Genomic DNA, 18744 nt, shown 5'->3' with positions numbered 1-18744 from the left:
ACAAGGGCTATATATATATATATTTTATTATTATTTTTTTTTTTGTCCAATAAAGTATTTACTCTTCATTTGCGAATTACTTAGTGTTGACAACTGAGGTGAAATTCTTCACAGCTGTATAACATTTTCCGCGTAGTAACAGCGTAGCAACGCTGCTGCCAATAAGATAAAGTTCGGTTGTTGCGCTAGGATATAAATTCGTTTGATACGTAGCTGACGCGTTTTATTGGTTGTGCGCTGGCCAATCAACGTGAAGCAGGAAAATAATTGGCTCTAATTATTTTCACCGCAGCCAATGGCGGCGAAGCAGGACTGCGAGCGGAACAGCACCGATTCTGTCATGAGAATTTATTAAAGGTCTTAATAATATTAAGGTAAGTTAATGAAACGCCAGAAGAATTTAGATATGAAAGATGTCAATTATAATTTGTCTATTAATTGTCCATCAAGACAAACTATAATGTTAAATATGGATGTGTGTCAGTCACGTGAGTTAAATTGTACACTTGCCTCAACGTTGAGGAGATGTAACTAACAGATTTAAATTTATTATATATTTTATTATTATTATTATTATTATTATTATTATTATTATTATTATTATTATTATTTAAATTGTTTAACTATGTACACAGGTCTGTGGTGTTGGTGAAGTCATGGTGCCAGCCAGAATGAAACTCAAAGACAGCTCTTGCAAGATGAGGTGATTAAATAATGTAGTAGACTGCATGTGCTGGCTTTTTGTCAGATCCCATACATAGATCAGAAAACTGAAGACTTAGAAGTTCTGGAAAACTTTGGCTGGAAAAATTGGCCAATGAGCCTATTCCAGTCTTTTCAGATGATACCGTGTATATTTTATTAGAGATACAAGGGTCACTATCTATAACTATATCTATATCATATGACCAAGCAGAGTCAGTTTCCAAAATGTATTTATTTTTCCCATCAAGATGGCATCTCTGGGCAAGAGGCATAGTTTGAATTTGGTATTTGCACCATCCTCATACCTCATCCTCCTACCTCATATCTCATATTAAATAGTTTCAGATCTTCAAATGAAATACAACATAAAACAAAGGCAACCTGAGTAAACACACAATATAGTTATTTATTTATTTATTTATTTATTGAAGATTTAAAAAAAAAAAAAAGGTTATCCAACACCTCTCGTCACTTCATTTGTAAGTCAGTTTGGATAAAAGTGTCTGCTAAATGAATACATGTAAATGTAAAGGTATCACCCATGTGAAAAACTGATTGAATCTGATCGTGCCGCCGTTAGCAGCAATAACTGCAACCAAACGCTTCCGATAACTGGAGATCAGACTTTCACTTACTTCTAGGACTAGGATTTACTCCTATGCTTTGGATCATTGTCTTGCTGCATAATTCAGTTGCGCTTGACTTAAGACTGGACATTCTCCTTTAGGATTTTCTGGTAGAGAGCAGAATTCATGGTTCTCTCAATTATTGCAAGTTGAACAGGTGTTGAAGCAGCAAAGCATCCCCACACCATCACACTTCCACCACCATAATTGACCGTAGGTATGATGTTCTTTTTGTGGAATTCCGTGTTTGGTTTACACCAGATGTAACGGGACCCCTGTCTTCAAAATAGTTCCACTTTCAACTCCTCAATCCACCGAACATTCTCCCAAAAGGTTTCAGGATCATCAAGGTGTGTTTTGGCAAAATTCAGACAAGCCTTAACGTTCTTCTCTGTTAGCAGTGGTTTTCACCTCACCACTCTTCCATGGATGCCATTTTTGCCCAGTGTCTTTCTGATAGTGGAGTCATGAACAGTGATATTTATTGATGCAAGAGACGCCTGTAGGTCCTTTGTTGTTGTCCTTGGCTCTTTTGTGACTTCCTGGATGAGTCGTTTCTGTGCGCTTGGAGGAATTTTGGAAAGTTGGCCACTTCTGGGAAGGTTCACTAGTGTGCCGAGTTTTTCCATTTGGAGATGATGATAATGACTCTCATTGTATTTCAATCACCTTCTTCCTCATCGTTTCTGGAACTTCTTTCAATTTAGGCATAGTGTGTTACTGGGTAAGACCTTTTAACCAACATCACCCTGATTGAACAGGGTTGATTGAACAGGGTTTGCAGTAATCGGGCCCGGTTGATCCCCATTATGAATGCAGTTTCATAGATTTGTGGAATTAGTAACTACAGGTGTAAATACATTTTCACACAGGCTCAGTTGGTACTAGATAACTTTTTTTTGCTTCAATAAATAACATTATCATTTAAAAACTGTGTTTTGTGTTTACTCAGATTACCTTTGTTTTATATTAGATTATGCTTTAATTTCTACAGTTTAGAATGAGATATACACAAAAACAGAAGAAATCAAGCTGGGGCAAATACTTTTTCACAGCACTGTAGAGCTGCGACAACTTATCACTAAAAATCGATTATGAAAATCGTTGCCAGCTAATCTAAATTTACTCATTGTGTTACTTCTCATTGGATCATTGGGACTGTTTAGGGCTCACTGTTACTGGAATATAAACTGGGGCAATAGCCTGAAAAACATCAGCTGTCTTCTACCTGTTTCCGAGCCAGAAAACGGACGAGCTTTTTCTAAGGTAAACAGGAATTCTGCTACGTTGTAAAGCTCACAAGACTTACATCTTCCAATGCTTTGAAGCTGAAAAAAACCCCCAACATTTTCTATACGTATACGTTCTCGCCAACAGAAAGAGACGCTGATCCACATGCTACGCTACTTTGACTTTCTCCAGACTCATATTCAGAGATTACACAGCAACCTTCCTCCTCACTACCTCCCTCAGCCCAATGACAGAGGTGCAATTCGTTCTCCTTAGGTCCTTTTTAGGTCAATTTATTTTTATGTAAGTTGATTATGTAAGCAGATGCATGCATTGATATAGATTCTGTCTGTGTTTGTGTATATATGTGTGTGTGTGTGTGTGTTTTTGAGAGAAGGGTCCGATTCAGAGAGTGACGACACAGCTCACTCAGAGCTCTGCACACCTCCGTGCATCTTAAAAGCCAAACGAAAATATAGCTGTGGTCGCTCCCGCAAGAAAGACACACCGAATTCAGGTAGTTACTGCTAAGTAACACTTAGAACACGGGTTTATGCGTGTCAGGTGCTCAGAGCTTCCCACAACTATTAATTAAACCATTTGGTGTAATATATCAACGGTTCGGTTAGAGACGGGTGTACCTAGAATGCCAAAATTTTTAGTACAAACATGTCCTGATGCAAACTTGATGCGTACCACGTCCTTTTAGAAGTAGGTATCTCATTAAGAGCGTTCATTGGATGTATAGAACTTTATTTTGCACGAAGTGACACTACGACAGAAAAACATTGGATTAACATTTTTTAAAATAACATCAATTTCTTTAAGCCGAATACACTTAAATATAACAAATTTAACTCAATTAACTCTGTTTAAGTGTATTTGGCTTAAAGAAATTGATTTATCAACTTAAAAATTTTGAGGTAATTCGTTTCCGCAGATTTTTTGAGTTAAATGAACTTATCCGGTTTTACAGTGTATTTGATCAAAAAATACACTTAGTCAATGTCTCGTTAAATTGCATTATTATTACTATATATAAATCAGAAATTTAATTAATGTTATTCATTCACATTTTGCACTCAGTCATGGATGTCTTGGTCTCCTGTTTGGTTGCTAAGCTAAACTAAAACCATATTGTATGATGCAACTGTATGCAGAACTGTTTGATGACAAAAGCCAGACTCTTCGTAAAGAAGATGCTGATAGAAATGTAAAGACAATCACAAATGGAGACTGTCCCCATACACGGGCTGCTGATGAAACTGTGGGGTCTGCTGAGGACAACTCGCTTCCATGTTCTTCCGATTCCAACTACAGTGTCAGTGCAGTTCTACCAACAACCTCGTCGTCCACAGCAGGTCAGATCGTGGTGCTTTATTCTGACAGTATGCTGTCAAACTGGATCATGTATTTGCTTAGTTGACAAAAGGAAATGAATTCCATGACATGCAGCAGTCACGTTGCAGGGAATTTAGCATATTTCAATTAAAAATAAATGAAGATTAATTCATTATTATTATGAATTTTTTTTTTTTTTTTTTTTTTTTTACAATTTATTTATATTTTTATTCTTCTTCAAATCAAAAAATTGATTAACTTTTAATATGTACTGATATTATATAATATACACCCATTAGTCACTTTAATAGGAACACCTGTACTCCTGATCATTCATGCAATTGTCCAAGTAGCATGATACATCAAATCATGCACATACAGGTCAAAAGTTTCAGATAATGCTCACATCGAACATCAGAAAAGGAAAAATGTGATCTCACTGACTTTAAGTGTGGCATGGTTGTTGAGTACTGAACAGGCTGGTTTGAGTATTTCATAAACTGCTGATCTCCTGGGATTTTCACTCACACACACAACGGACTCTCTAGAGCAGGGGTGTCCGATCTAATCCGGAAAGGGCCGGTGTAGGTGCAGGTTTTCATTCCAACCAAGCAGAAGCCACACCTGAGTCTCTTGCAAGCCAAGATGAACTGATTAAACAGGTGGAATCAGGTGTGTCTCCTGCTTGGTTGGAATGAAAACCTGCACCCACACCGGCCCTTTGCGGATACGATCGGACACCCCTGTTCTAGAGTTCATACAGACTGGTGCGAAAAACAAAAAACATCCCGTGAGCTGCAGTTCTGAAATGAGAAAGGTCAGAGAAGAATGGCCAGTCTGGTTCCAGTTGACGGGAACGGCACAGTAACTCAATGAATCACTCTTTATAAATGTGGTGAGCAGAAACTGGACGCTTCAAGATCGGAAAACATTGCCAATCTTCACCTTAGTGAGTCTGTGCCCACTGTAGCCTCAAGAATCCTGTTCTTGCAGGTTCTGACAGGAGTGGAACCTGATGTGGCTGCTCTCCACGGTTGTAAAGTATGGTTATGTGAGTTACCAGTCTGACCGTTCTCCTCTGATCTCCCTCACCATTAAGGCATTATTGATAGTGCATTGCGCTGCTGCAATATGATCCACTGATTTGGATAAATGCATGAATGTGCAGGTGTACAGGTGTTCCTATTGAAGCATCTTGTACTTTCCAAATAGTAAAATAAGACCCAGTTTATTTGCACTCGTGTCTGTAAGCAGGAAGCAGTGTGGATCAGGAATCACCATGTCAAGGACTTGGAAGCCAGTGCTCTATCTGTGATGATAGGACAGGAAGTGAAGATGGGAGTCAAGGAAGCAAGGAGCTTGCTTCTCCTCCTTCAGGGTATGTATTATGGGATTGTTTTAGATTATTTACAATCCCAATTCCAAAAAAGTTGGGAGGCTGTGAAAAACTGTAAAATGTCATTTTGATAGCCGCAACATGTCTCAAAAAACTTGGGACGAGGGCTACAAAAGGCTGGCAAAGTAAGTGTTAGTAAATAATTGCGGCCATCAAATTCAAAATCACCATATTTTTTTCCTTAAAAGGGTACATTTACTCAGTTTACACATTTGACATGTTTTCTATGTTCTATTGTGAATAACATATGGGTTTATGAGATTCGCAAGTCACTGCATTCTGTTTTTATTTACATTTTACACGGCGTCCCAACGGTTTTGGAATTGGGGTTGTAATAAGAACAAAAAAAGGGATGCGATAATAATGTAGAGCAAAAATGGGTGACAGACCGTCCTTGTTTTGCATATGTTCCACAACATTAAACACTATAGCATAAATCGATGAAATGTGCGGTGTTATTTTTTTCAAACATTTACTAATACTTTTTTTTAATGCAAATTTTTTTTTAATTGCTGTGGTATAAGATGATTATAACACATGATGAAAGGACCTGATGTGATATTAAAGAACTCAATGGTGGTAATGCTGCTTCACGTCACACACACACACACACACACACACACATATACACCCCCGGCTCCGCCCCACCCTTATTTACTCCATGCTACATTTTTACCGTATTTAGGTCATTTATTCTGAAAGATGAAATGTTTGGAGTTCTTCCTCCTTCGGGCAAAACCCAGTTGGATGATAGTCCCACCCTCCCACAGACACCTATGCTGCCATTTCTGCCACTGCTGGGATTTCAAGAAGGCCTAAATCTCAGTCCCTCGCTGCTCACATCACCAGCTCGAGGCCTCAGTAACACACTGCTACCTGACGGACAGGAGGAACTGCAGAGTAAGACCTTGTGACTATACATTCAAATATACCATTTTTCAATAAGCAATATAATATAATATCATTTTCGATGTATTATTTCCTCCACAATTCCTACAGTGGAGTGTACCTACAAATAAATAATAATAATAACTGCTAGAATATTGATAACAATAATAATAATGATGACACTACTAATCAATAATGATCTCAATAATAATAGAGGTTATAATAATAAAAACAATATTAATGACAATAATAATAAGAAGAAGAAGAACCATACAATTAAAGAATTACATTTGTATATATATATATATATATATATATATATATATATATATATATATATATATATACATATACACACACACACACACACAGTATATATAATTTCACATACTACCGTACTAGTAAATAGTCATATACTGTCAGGTCCATAAGTATTTGGACAGAGACACAATTTTTGTTGACCTTTTTTTGCCTCTGTATACCACCAAAATGGATTTGAAATGAAGCAGTCGAGATGTGATTGAAGTGTAGACCTTCAACTTTAATTCAAGGGGTTTAACGAAAATGTCGCATTCATCGTTTATGAATTACAGCCATTTTCACAAGCTCAAAAGTAACTGGACAAACAAACTAACCATCTTAAATATTTGGATTACTTTTAATACTCGGATGCTATTCGGATGCAGTTCTGATGCTATTCGCGCATTGGTAATGGTAGTAATGGAAGTTTCATTAGGCCAATGAAAAACAAATACAGCATATAGATTCACTCTATTACTTACAGCACATGTTAGAAGGGGGGAAAAATGAAATGTTACATAGATGGAAAATGATATAGCTTGGAAAATGCAGTTAGAGATTTGACATATCTTTATGTAACAGTGAAGTAATTATAAAATAAGTCTTGGTCATTGCCATTTTGACTGCTCTTTATTTTCTTACAGCGTTATTTGAAGATGTGTGGGTCACTCCTAAACCTGCTGCTCCCAAGGTACATCGTTTGTCATGCAATTTTATAAATGGATCAGTGGGAATAAATAAGACGTAAACACAAAACCATATTACGATCAGGGAGCTTCAGTGGGTGTGCTCACTTATTTTTGTGCATTTCACTTGCTCATAATTGAACCATTTGACAACAGCATTTAACTGTCTTTCTAGTTTCATGACTTGCTATGGTTTGCAAAGAGTCCTCCAAGTTTTTTGCTCTCCAAATAAATGAAGATTCCTTTTAAAATAATACAAAGAAAAATCGTATCTTTGTTTAGTGTGGCAGACGTAAGAGCAATCACAAAACGTATATATATAGCCTAGTAACAGCCATGCCTGATATACAGTGCCGGTCAAAAGTTTGTGGACACTCAACTGAAATGTTTCTCATGATCTTAAAAACCTTTTGATCTGAAGGTGTGTGATTAAATGTTCGAAATCGGTGTTGTAGATAAAAATATAATCGTGCCGGCGTATTCGTTTCTTTCATTAGAAAACTAACATTTTATTTTCCAAAAAAATATTTTTTTAAACGAATCACATGGAGCGAAATATTCGAAAAGCAGCCAATAGGCGTCCAGCGTAGGCGGGAACTCCTTTAATACCGTTTAAAAAGCATCTCGGGGAAATTCCTCAAGAAATCTTGTGAGAAAACGCCAAGAATACATTTCTGGAAATTCTCGGCAAAAAGGGCGTCCACTTTGAAGATGCGAAAATACTAAATTATTTTGATTTATTTGGGATGCTAATGTTAGAATACAATAATAATAATGTTACGATACAATAATGTTCATCGACACCTTCCGACTAATAAGAGTTCAGAATTCAACTGTGCTGTGGTATAAATAGAAATAATGTGTATTTTCCTTTGCACTTTTTTATACTAGCATTGCACGCGTGGCAATGACAGCCCTGCCTTCTATCAGAGCAAGGTAGAGGACAGACATTCAGATGACATCACCTGGAGCCCAAATCAGCTCATCCATATGAAGAAAGGAAGGAAAGGTCACCATAAGAAGGCCTCCAGAAAAGGCCAGGCTGTTTCAGGCCCGAAGAAGAAGAAATGTGTGAACGGTTTTATCATGTTCTGTCGCATGAACAGGAGATTGTATCTCAGGTGGGTATGCAGCTTGTAAAGTGCTTTAACGAGATTTGGATATGTCGAAAGATTCATTCAAACGAGAAGAGTAACGACACATATTCCTGACCTCTGAGCAGGACCCACCCAGGGCTTCCTTCTACTGTAGTGACCAAAGAGCTGGCTAACTTGTGGTGCATCATGCCTAAACAAGAGAGGCGTGTTTACTGGTAGGCCTGCAGGTTTTCATTCACTGTGTCATGGTCATCATAAGAAGTATTGGCACCCCTTCTGTATATAAATATACCCATTACTTAAATTGTCTACTCAGTTGAACGAACTTTCATATGATCTAAATGAAATCAATTAATAACAGCATCTTCTCTCAGCTACCGATAGGTGACAATAGGCCTTATGTCCCATCTCTTTGGAGCATAAATATGAGGTGTCACCTTGTATTGAGGGAAAGCAAATGCTTTCAACACAAACGAGACTTGATCTGTTGATAATAGATATAAATTCGTAAGTAGGATTTAAAGCACAACCAGGGCGATAATTCCCTCAACGAGGGCGAATTGTAACATTGTAAAAATGCCAAACATTTTGAAACCATAACAAATCGTACTATTTAAGAACCATTTTGGAGCGTCATGTTGAAATAGAACAATGTAATATCCATGTACAGTATGTTCATGCCAAAAATATCATTTTATATATATCCTTTTTGCTCTTTTTTTTTCCCCCCATTAAGGGTGCCAATAATTCTGACCCATCAAATGTAACAGTTCCCAGACTCCCTGTCATGGTAACCCGATCCTTTCTTTGTTTGCAGTCTGAAAGCCCGACAGTTCAGTCGTCAGCACAACCGTAATGTGCGTGTAAGCGAAGGCCAGGAGGCAGAAGAGGAGAAGGAGGACTACGTTCCCAGTCCACTGCACATCTTACTGGCGCACAGAGACCTGTGGTTCACCTCCAACGCAAAGCCCTGAGCATGTTCTTTATTCTCTCACTGCAACCACACCACACCGAGATGCTATCTAAGTGTTTCTCGTTGTGGGGGGAAAAAAATCAGCCAAAGGGAAATTTACACCAGTAACTTAAAGCTAGTCGATCAGCAGAGACATGTTTGGTCCCTGAAGTTTGCTTCATTCATTATTTAGTTCACTAGTAATTGAAGCTTACAGCCACCAGTTTATCATCTCAATCCATGTGGAGTGGTTCATATTTGATGACGTGGTTTCTTGAAGCCAAAATCCCTTTTTTTTCTTTAGCAGAAACATATTTTGCCTATTTATTATGCTTCTTCTTATTATTATTATTATTAGTAGTAGTATTAGTAGTAGTAGTAGTATTAGTAGTAGTAGTAGTAGTAGTAGTAATAGTAGTATTAGTAGTAGTAGTAGTTACTGAGTCAAACCATTTTTTCAAGGTGGGTGTGTGATGATTTAGACATGACGCTGAACTGATCGCTATAAGCCTCCATTACAAATATCTATGTTTATATATACAAATATAAGGAAGCAAACTTTGGGCACCAAGCATATCATGGATGATTAACTACATATGGTGTAAAGAGAATATTCTGTACATTTTTCCATATTTTGTTCATTTATTTTCAACATAATGCTGAGTACTCAAACAGGTACATCGTACTGTAATGTAGGTATTTAAGCATTCCAGTACTACGTACAAAATATGTACAAAAGTCTCAGTTAATCACTTATTGTTAAACATCGTTAAACATTTTAGAGGCATTCAAGGTTTTAAAAGCAGTTCAGTAAGTTGGCTTGCAGTTTAGGAATTGAATAATTACACAAAACTGCATTATATTGCAAAAGATGCAGAGGTCAAATAACTTTTTTATTTTATTTTTTATGCACCGTACAGTTCAAAGACTATCAGTGTTTTTAAATGCTGTAAACAGTTTTTGGGGTTTTTTAAATCAGATATAATATATGTATAACTGAATATAACTATAGTAGCATTTTAGGAACAGCTTTATTTGTTTTGTTTTTTATAATTTATTTATTTATTTGTTGTGTATTAATGTTATTTTAGTTATGCGACAAAACTACTGTGTTAGGAGGCATTATCGGAGTTTTAATACGACTCGGAGAGTTTTAAAACATTGTCGTGATATTTTATTTACCGCCAATTAAAGTTTAAACCATTTTTAAGTTTAAACACAAAGATCCCTCGTGGCTTTCTACTCCACGGATTCAGGGCTTATGCCGAACATCTGGCGGATTTTCTGCAGCTGTTCGTTAGCCGACAGCGATTCCTCTTTCAGGTGCTGGTTGCTCATGCGAAGCTTCAACACCTCAGCCAGCAAAGCCACCTTGTCCTTCTTCTCCTGAGCGAGAGAAACAGGAGAAAGGAAGACGTGGGATTAACGAACAGGTCAGTGGATTCCCAGCACAGCTGTAATGTGACATTAATTAGAAGCTCACCTTCAGGAGATCAGTGCTGAGCCTCATCAGCATGGCCTCCAGGTGAGAGAGTTGGTCAGGAGAGTCAATGAAAACATTGTCACTGAAACAAAATAGTTTGAGTCATCAAATTTAGTGAAAATAAAAAATAATGGGGAAAAAAAGAGTTACTGTAGTTGCTAAATGTTGTTAATGATCACAAAGAAGTTCTAAACAAATCAAAACGATATATATATATATATATATATATATATATATATATATATATATATATTCAATTAATCTACTAATGAATCGAACAAAAACTAGAAATGAAAATGTAGTAATGGTTTCAGCATAATAAACTATTGCTAGAACGTGACAAGTACCGGTACTGTTATAGTACCTATCAGTACTTTTGGAACGCTGCTTGTCCAATCAAATTAGTGGACCGGAACTAACTGTTGCAGGCAACGATTTATTGACTTACTCGATTATTTGCTCGTTCTGTTGGTGAAGTATGTTTCAAAAGGAGTGACTGGCTAACCTAGCTCCCTAAATGAACAGGATGTTCACATAATATATTGCAATATGACTCGCTTTGGGTAAATTTTAATATCCAAAACTGAATTAAAATGATGACCTCTAGCTAGCGAGGTCAATTTTTCATCCTCCCTTCATGGTGTCAATGTCATCTAGAAAATCTGGAAAATCTGAAAGCTAAAAATAATGTAAAAAGAGAAGAAAAAATGGAGAGAAAAAAAAAGGCTAGTTGAATGAGCAAAACTATAAAAGAATCGACTCACTCTGGAATTTCACTGAGAGCATGAGGAAGGTGTGGACTGTGTGGTTCAGGACCCGGACCTGACTGGATGTCACGGGACTCACCAGTCAGGAGGTTAGCCAACTCCTGCGCTACAAACGTTGTAAATAAAGCGTGCAGAATTAATACACATGAACGATTTTAACGTGGGTTATCATTATGACAACGATGTATAGAGTATTTCTGATTATTTACTTTCATAAGCCTCGGCTGCATTCACCAAGCTGTTCCAGTCAAGCTTGCAGGCTATATTCGTCAAATTCAGGGGTTTCTGATCAAACCTGGCGTCCTGGTCCCACCCCAGTGTGTCCGAGAGCTCACGTCGTAGCGCTATGGGGGGAAAAAAATCCATTAATAAACGTTCTTTTCATAATTTCCGATTCCACTTTCGTTATTCAAGGTGACATTTAATAGAGGAGCTGGTTGAAGCAGAACTCCTACATGCATTTTCCACATGATGCATAATGTACTACATGATCAGCGCCAACAGGAACTAATGGTACTTGTGTGCAGGGCTAGCAGCACTGTTTAGTGATTGCTGATTGATGCCACAGACACACAACAACAAACAAGGCAGTCTGGGCTGCTTCTTGTTTTCAGATGTGCCGTGCAAAACGTAGCTCTTACCTGTGGGGTCAGACTGCAGAGCGAGGTGGTTGGGTCTGGGAACAGGATGCCTGGCGAGGACAGGGCTGGAGAACATTAAGGGCGTTGGTGAAGATGAGCCTTGAGGACACTCAATAGCACTTCTGCTTGTTTGGGTCGACTGAAAGAAATAAACATGGTGAATTGTCACGGTCTGGGGCATCATTGTTTGTAGTTTCCACAGAAACAATGCTTTGGGTCCTTGTCATTGTTTGTGAAATAGCACTAACCGAGTCAGTGACTTCATCCAACAGAATGAGCTTTTTTAGGTCCTCGACTATAGTGGTTTTGCGAACAGGTTGTGGGCTGCAGCCTGAGCGGAGTGTAGCGATCACACAGGGCTGACCAAACACGTTCTTTGATTTTGTGTCCACCTGCCTGCACACATCATATCATACACTGATCAGCTATAACATGAAAACCACTGACAGCTGAACGGAATAACATTGATTATCTCATTACAAAGGCACCCAGATCAAGGGGTGGGATATATTAGGCAGTCGATGTGTTGGACGATGGAAAAATGGGCAAGCGTAAAGATCTGAGCGACTTTGACAAGGGCCAAATCGTGATGGTTAGACGACTTGGTCAGAGCATCTCCAAAACGGCAGGTCTTTTGGGGTGTTCCCGGTATGCAGTGGTTAGTACCAAAAGACATACAAGGAAGGACAACTGGTGAACTACCGTAGGACAAATTGCCAATTTGTCAGGCTCTGTTACTGCGTGCCGTTTTCTTTATATATCTATACCTTACAATTTCAAAACCCATCATTAATAAGCCTTTTACTCAATAAATTTGTTACACGTTTCCAAACGACTGATCAGAAAAAGGAATAATGTTCATTAAAAATAATATTTTAACAAGTATGAACATCTTGAATATCCATCCATCCATCCATCCATCCATCTTCTACCGCTTACTCCTTTTCAGGGTCACGGGGGAACCTGGAGAATATCCCAGGGAGCATCGGGCTACAAGGTGGGGTACACCCTGGACAGGGTGCCAGTCATCTTGAATATGATATTCTAAAATTATTATAAGATGATTTAACCAACATCTATACATTTTACATTTAATAAATACATCATTTCAATAATCAGTAATCAAGTGAAATTGTCTTACCGCAATGATAGATCATTTTTTTTCATTCATTTTGCTTTATTTAAATATGCAATTTATTCACAATATAAATATTAAATTGATTTGCCTACATTCAAGACTTTTTAATTTACTAATTTATTACAAAATGTAACAAGTTCAATTAAACTTTATAGTAAAGAGAAAAAAAAACAACTTCTGGTAATCTTTTTTTTTTGTTTTTTTTTTTGTTTTTTGTTTTGTTTTTTTACAAAGAAGCAAATTTTTCACTTTTAAAATGGCCCAAAATTGAAATAATTAAACAAAACAAATATATTTGAATTTCTGCAATTTGCTAGCAGTTTTATTTAGATGGTACATTCAACTTCCCATGTCTTGTGTACTGATTTGTTGTTCATCAGATGTTGCCATTTAGTCACTGCCAATTCAAACCCTGTATAAAATAACAACTTAATGCCTTTTTATAACAAGTATAATGCCATCTGGTACTATTTTATTTTACTTAAATATTTAAATATTTTCAATCCCACCATAAATTTGATGATAATAAATTATTCCTAAAAAGTGGGAATGGCCAAGAAAAAAAAGAGCCATAACACATGTAAGGCAATATTGTCCTAATTTTAACACACACCTTTTATTACTGTTGCTTATGGAATAATTTCCAACTTCACTGGAGTCTTGTCTGTTCTTCTGTTTGCTGTTGTTTTCGGTGCTTCTACCATGTGATTGGCTGGACGAGGCACAGTTAGAACCATCTTGAGGAGTACGAGAACTATAACAGGTGCCATTGAAAACACTGAGCTTACGGTAACCAGTAAGCTTACTATCTCTTCGTAAATTCAGATCGTCTGGTGAAGACGGACTTTGTGGCAGCGTAAAGCTGTTGTTGAACACATGTGGTTCTTGAGCCCATTTCTTCACACTGAAGAAACTCTGTTTTTTTGTGGACTGCGCTTGGTCACAATGATTCCAGAGACGTTCCTGCTTCTTGGAGATCTCTGTTCTGGTTAAGTTCACTGAACACTGGTGCAGGCTGGAGAAACACTGTGTCTGGATATCCTGGTCCTTAACATGCTGGAGTTCTTGGTCGTATGTCTGCTGCTGGATTGGATTTATTGGGGTTGAATTTGGCAACGTTGGAGAAATCGCAGCTCTCATCATTCGAGGCTTTTCCACCAATGAGGTCTTGATTCCTTGTGGCCTGCAGGACAGTGCACTAGAAGAGAATATATACAAAGTGTTGGAATGAGTCAGTACAACAGTACAAACAGTCTTTAGAGATTTCTCAGAATGCAGTTCGGCGTACTTGTTGATGAGAGAGATCAAACGAGAATGGCCAGACGGGTTCGTGCTGACAGAAAGACTACGGTAACTCGGATAACCACTCTGAACAATTGTGGTGAGCAGAAAAGCATGTTAGAATGCATAACATGTCGCTTCTTGAAGTGGATAGGCTACAACAGAAGAAGGCCAAGACAGAAAGACAGAAAGCTGAGGCGGTAGTGGGCACAGGCTCAGCCAAACTGGACAGTCGAAGACTGCAAAAACATAGCCTGGTCTGATCAATCTAAATTTCTAATGGTAGGGTCAGAATTTGGCACCAACAGCATAAACCCATGGACCCAAGCTGCCTTGTGTCAACAGTACACCGTGCTCGTCTGAGGAGCCCATATATTTTGGATCATGAGCAGATCCTTTCTTTCTCCACACTTTAGCCTTTCCATCACTTTGGAAGAGGTTAATCTTGGTGCCAGAACTTTTGTGGCTCATCCCTGTATTTCTTTGTGAATTCCAATCTAGCCGTATTATAAATTCTTTATTAGAATATTTTGAGATACTGGATTTTTGCTTTCCATCAGCTGTAAGCCGTAATCATCGAGATTAAAACAAAAAAACGCTTGAAATATTTCACTTTATGTGTAATAAATCTAGAATATATGAACATTCCACTTTTTGAATTAAATTGTGGGGGCAAAAACGAACTTTTCCACGATATATATATATATATATATATATATATATATATATATATATATATATGGTGAATCTGAGGTTATTGCACATTAAAATTAAAACAAAAACAAAACAAAACAGCAACACATATTGTAAATGTAGCATAAGCACTTGAGCAATAAATGAATATAGCTGTACACAGACTGATGAACGTCTTCATGCCTTACCTTTGCTTCAAAACAGCTAATTTGGTGTTTGGTAAAGGCAGAGTATGAGCACAGTACTCCTTTGTGTTTTTGGTCATGGAAAACTCTGTAGTAGGCTCACAATGTCTAGATCGAGGAATTTTGGGACTATAGAAGCCTGGCTGTGCGAGTGGGTGTGGACCACATGAGCGAGCCACACTTGCAGAACCCTTACTGTCCCAGGAGCACTGATCCTGCAGCCATTCACCCTTGAAGCAGAGGTCATGGCTATCAGGAGAGAATGCGCCTCGCTCTGCTGCAGCACGAAAACAGCCAGGACGCAGAAAGTGTGCCTGCAAAACAAGTAGGCGAGGCGACTCTGATTACTCACAGGCCAAGCCCTGAATGTCAGGAGTGATGCGGTAAAACCGAAAATGCAAAGTCACCCTTGGAAGGCTTCTGCAGAACTCCCCATCCAGCTGGCCCTGCTGATCCGAGCTTTTCTCAGCTGAACGAGGGGCGATCACCATGTGCCATCCTCCATCTGAAAATAAAAGCATCAGGATTGCTGCTATTGGACACAGCTCTCTGAAACTTTGCAAGAAAACCTGGCGTGTATGTAGTGTACCTGCACTGTCACTTTTAGTCGACGTGTTCAGCCTTGTGAATTCCATCTTCCTATTAACGCTCCATTTAAGCATGTGTGCGCATTGTGCACTAGAAGGAGATGCTGTTCTTGACTATATAGACGAGAGAAAACAAAATCAGGGGAAGATTAAATCCAGGGATTAATCTGAGAAGAGATGAAAGTTGATGTCATCCCTCTAGTTAAAAAAACAAAACAAAACAAAGATCATTCACCAGACTTTTTGGTGTTGACAGTGATATTAGCGTGAAAGTTGAAGCTTTGAAAGATGGTGTGTTTGAGCAGATTGTACAGATGAGATTGCGAGCGAACTGCAGACTAAAGGATTTAGGAGGACTTGCTGCATCGCTCTCTTTATGTAGACATGAAGCAAGGGCTAAATCCCACTGGACACCATTATAGACTACATTTGAATTACAAAAAGAGGTTTATTTTTCTTCAATGGCTGGGTATTTCCAGCATAGCTAAACTTTTGTACCCACCAGAGTACAGATTATTTATTTTATTTTTTTTTAACAATTCAACCACACACATAACTGAACAAGAGGAACCGTGATGCGAAACGAACACCGCATCTTTATAGCTTTCTCATCCATTTTAATAGGTTATCCGATTCTTCCTACACTCTTAACCCTATCGTATTACTTATACACGCTCATGTTTTGAATCTAAAAATGTAAATAATGCAAAGAGATGCATGATAGGATTTCAAAAACCAAACTTACTCACAAGTGGTTTCTTCTCTCTGGTTCACGTCCACACTAACGCTACATCCCAGAGCTTCTGGGGCTTCTTTAGAGAACATTCAGGAGAGAAGTGATGGCACCGAGTGCTCCGATTCAATACGACCACGCGTACGAGATACACAAGAGATAGAGCTGTGTGGGATTTGTACTGACTGCCGCTGAAACAGAGGATGGGATTGTTGTTTTTTTTTCTTTCTGTTTGCCTCTTTAGTGTCAATAGTAGAGTTGTGTGAACTGAATCACACTGTGCGATCGTGTGATAGTCTATTTATAATGTAACTGATGTACATTATTTACGTAACTCCAATGAATTCTAGGGGTATGTAACATTGCAGCATTATACAGAAAGAGAGAAAGTACACTTAGGACAGAAGTAAAACAAATTCTTGACAGTTCATAATGTCCAACTAGCACATAGTCTCCTCCCAAAGAGTTGGAACAGCAAGGCCAATTCTTTTGTTTTTGTTATACATTGAAGGCATTTGGGTTTGAGATTAAAAGATAAATATGAGATGACGGATCAGAATTTCAGTTTTCATTTCCTGATATATATAGAACAACTTAGAACATGGCACCTTTTGTTTGAAACCACCCACTTTCGGGTAGGACTGTACTGTAGATGGATGAACTTTGTTGGTGTATAATTACTCACTGTAGCCCACTGGTTGCTGCAGTTTTGTCATCATTCCACACAAGAGACATCTTCTTTACACACAGTACGGAATCAATGTGTTTTCCCGCCCTCTTTTGATTGACAGGATATAATCGGCCCTGATCATTGGATGTTTTTAAATTTATCATAGCAGGAAAAATAGGCTTTCAAAAATAGCCACTACGGGCAGTGGTAGGTATTGGTCTACTGCTCAGAAGGTTGTGAATTCAAACCCCAGCACCGCCAAGCTGCCATTGTTGGGCCCTTGAGCAAGGCCCTTAACCCTCAATTCCTCAGATGTATGAATGAGGTAAATGTAAGTCGTGCTGGATAAGGGCGTCTGCCAAGTACCGTAAATATAATGTAAATGTAAAATAATATTAAATTCATTAGAAAATATGACAGGCATTGCTTTTGTTTTCACATATCTGTAATATTTTATAATGAATTTAGAAAATAATGAATTTTTGGACTGGTGGAGGAAACCGGAGTACCTGGAGGAAACCCCCGCAACATGGGGAGAACATGCACACTCCACACACACAGGGGGCAGCGGCGGGAACCGAACCAGCAACGCTGGCAGTGTGAAGCGAACGTGCTGTATAAGAATTCCATAATTCGAAAACGTATGCTTGGTGGAGAAAAAAAAAAAAAAAAAAAAAAAAAGAACACCGTACACACTGTGAAGCATGGTGGTGGCAGCGTCATGCATTAAGGCTGCTTTTCTTCTGCCAGAACTGGGGCTTTTATCAAGATGGATGGATCATGAATAGCTAGGTCATATCCTTAAAGATGAGGACGTGTTTTATTAGGGACTATAGGGAATAATGGTTTCTGCCAAATGCCATAAATGTAAATATTAGTTCCGGAGCAAAACCGAAGCAGCAAATGTTTTCGCCGAGTGATTCCATTTATTTGGGGAACAGTGTGCAAGGGCATTGTGCGCACACAATTGTATATTTAAAGTGTCTGGAGCTGACGAGTCAATAACCTTGTGATTAAGAGCATTTAAATATTTAAACATTAAAACAAAAACACTTCATCGTACCATCACCAGTTAACATTTATTGTGTTGACAATAAAAATCAACAACATCAAATTACAGCAGAGGAATCTGTAGTGGTATCAAGATCCAGAACAGCCGACTAATCACAGAATTATGATCTAATCACAGAATCACGATCATCCAGTCCACAGTAGGAAAGAAGGCACAAACACATGGATTAATATATATATTATATATATATATATTATATATTATATATATATATATATATATATATATATATATATATATATATATATATATATATATATATATGCCTAAGGG

The 18744-nt window shown here is 38.0% G+C and overlaps 1 protein-coding gene across 1 annotated transcript; it reads left to right on the top strand.

Moving 5' to 3' along the window:
* The first annotated feature begins 663 nt into the window (after positions 1–663).
* Positions 664–9338, top strand: LOC128622733 (uncharacterized). The gene is made up of 10 exons (XM_053649441.1): positions 664–703; positions 2498–2597; positions 2709–2826; positions 2932–3078; positions 3722–3971; positions 5984–6198; positions 7131–7177; positions 8064–8293; positions 8395–8484; positions 9087–9338. Exons 1-10 carry the CDS (start codon positions 672–674, stop codon positions 9241–9243), a joined length of 1386 nt encoding a protein of 461 aa, XP_053505416.1. The 5' UTR covers positions 664–671; the 3' UTR covers positions 9244–9338.
* The last annotated feature ends 9406 nt before the right edge of the window (positions 9339–18744 follow it).

This window comes from Ictalurus furcatus, chromosome 18 (assembly GCF_023375685.1).
Source record: "Ictalurus furcatus strain D&B chromosome 18, Billie_1.0, whole genome shotgun sequence".
NCBI lineage: Eukaryota > Metazoa > Chordata > Actinopteri > Siluriformes > Ictaluridae > Ictalurus > Ictalurus furcatus.
This window is presented reverse-complemented; position numbering and strand designations above follow the sequence as displayed.

What these genes read in the sequence shown, in the direction of transcription:
- LOC128622733 (XM_053649441.1), top strand. Translation starts at nt 672, where the DNA reads ATGAAACTCAAAGACAGCTCTTGCAAGATGAG. An exon ending in CAATGACAGAGGTGCAATTC is followed by an intron (nt 2,827 to 2,931) that starts GTTCTCCTTAGG and finishes TGTATATATGTG; the next exon opens with TGTGTGTGTGTGTGTTTTTG. An exon ending in GAAAGACACACCGAATTCAG is followed by an intron (nt 3,079 to 3,721) that starts GTAGTTACTGCT and finishes AACTGTATGCAG; the next exon opens with AACTGTTTGATGACAAAAGC.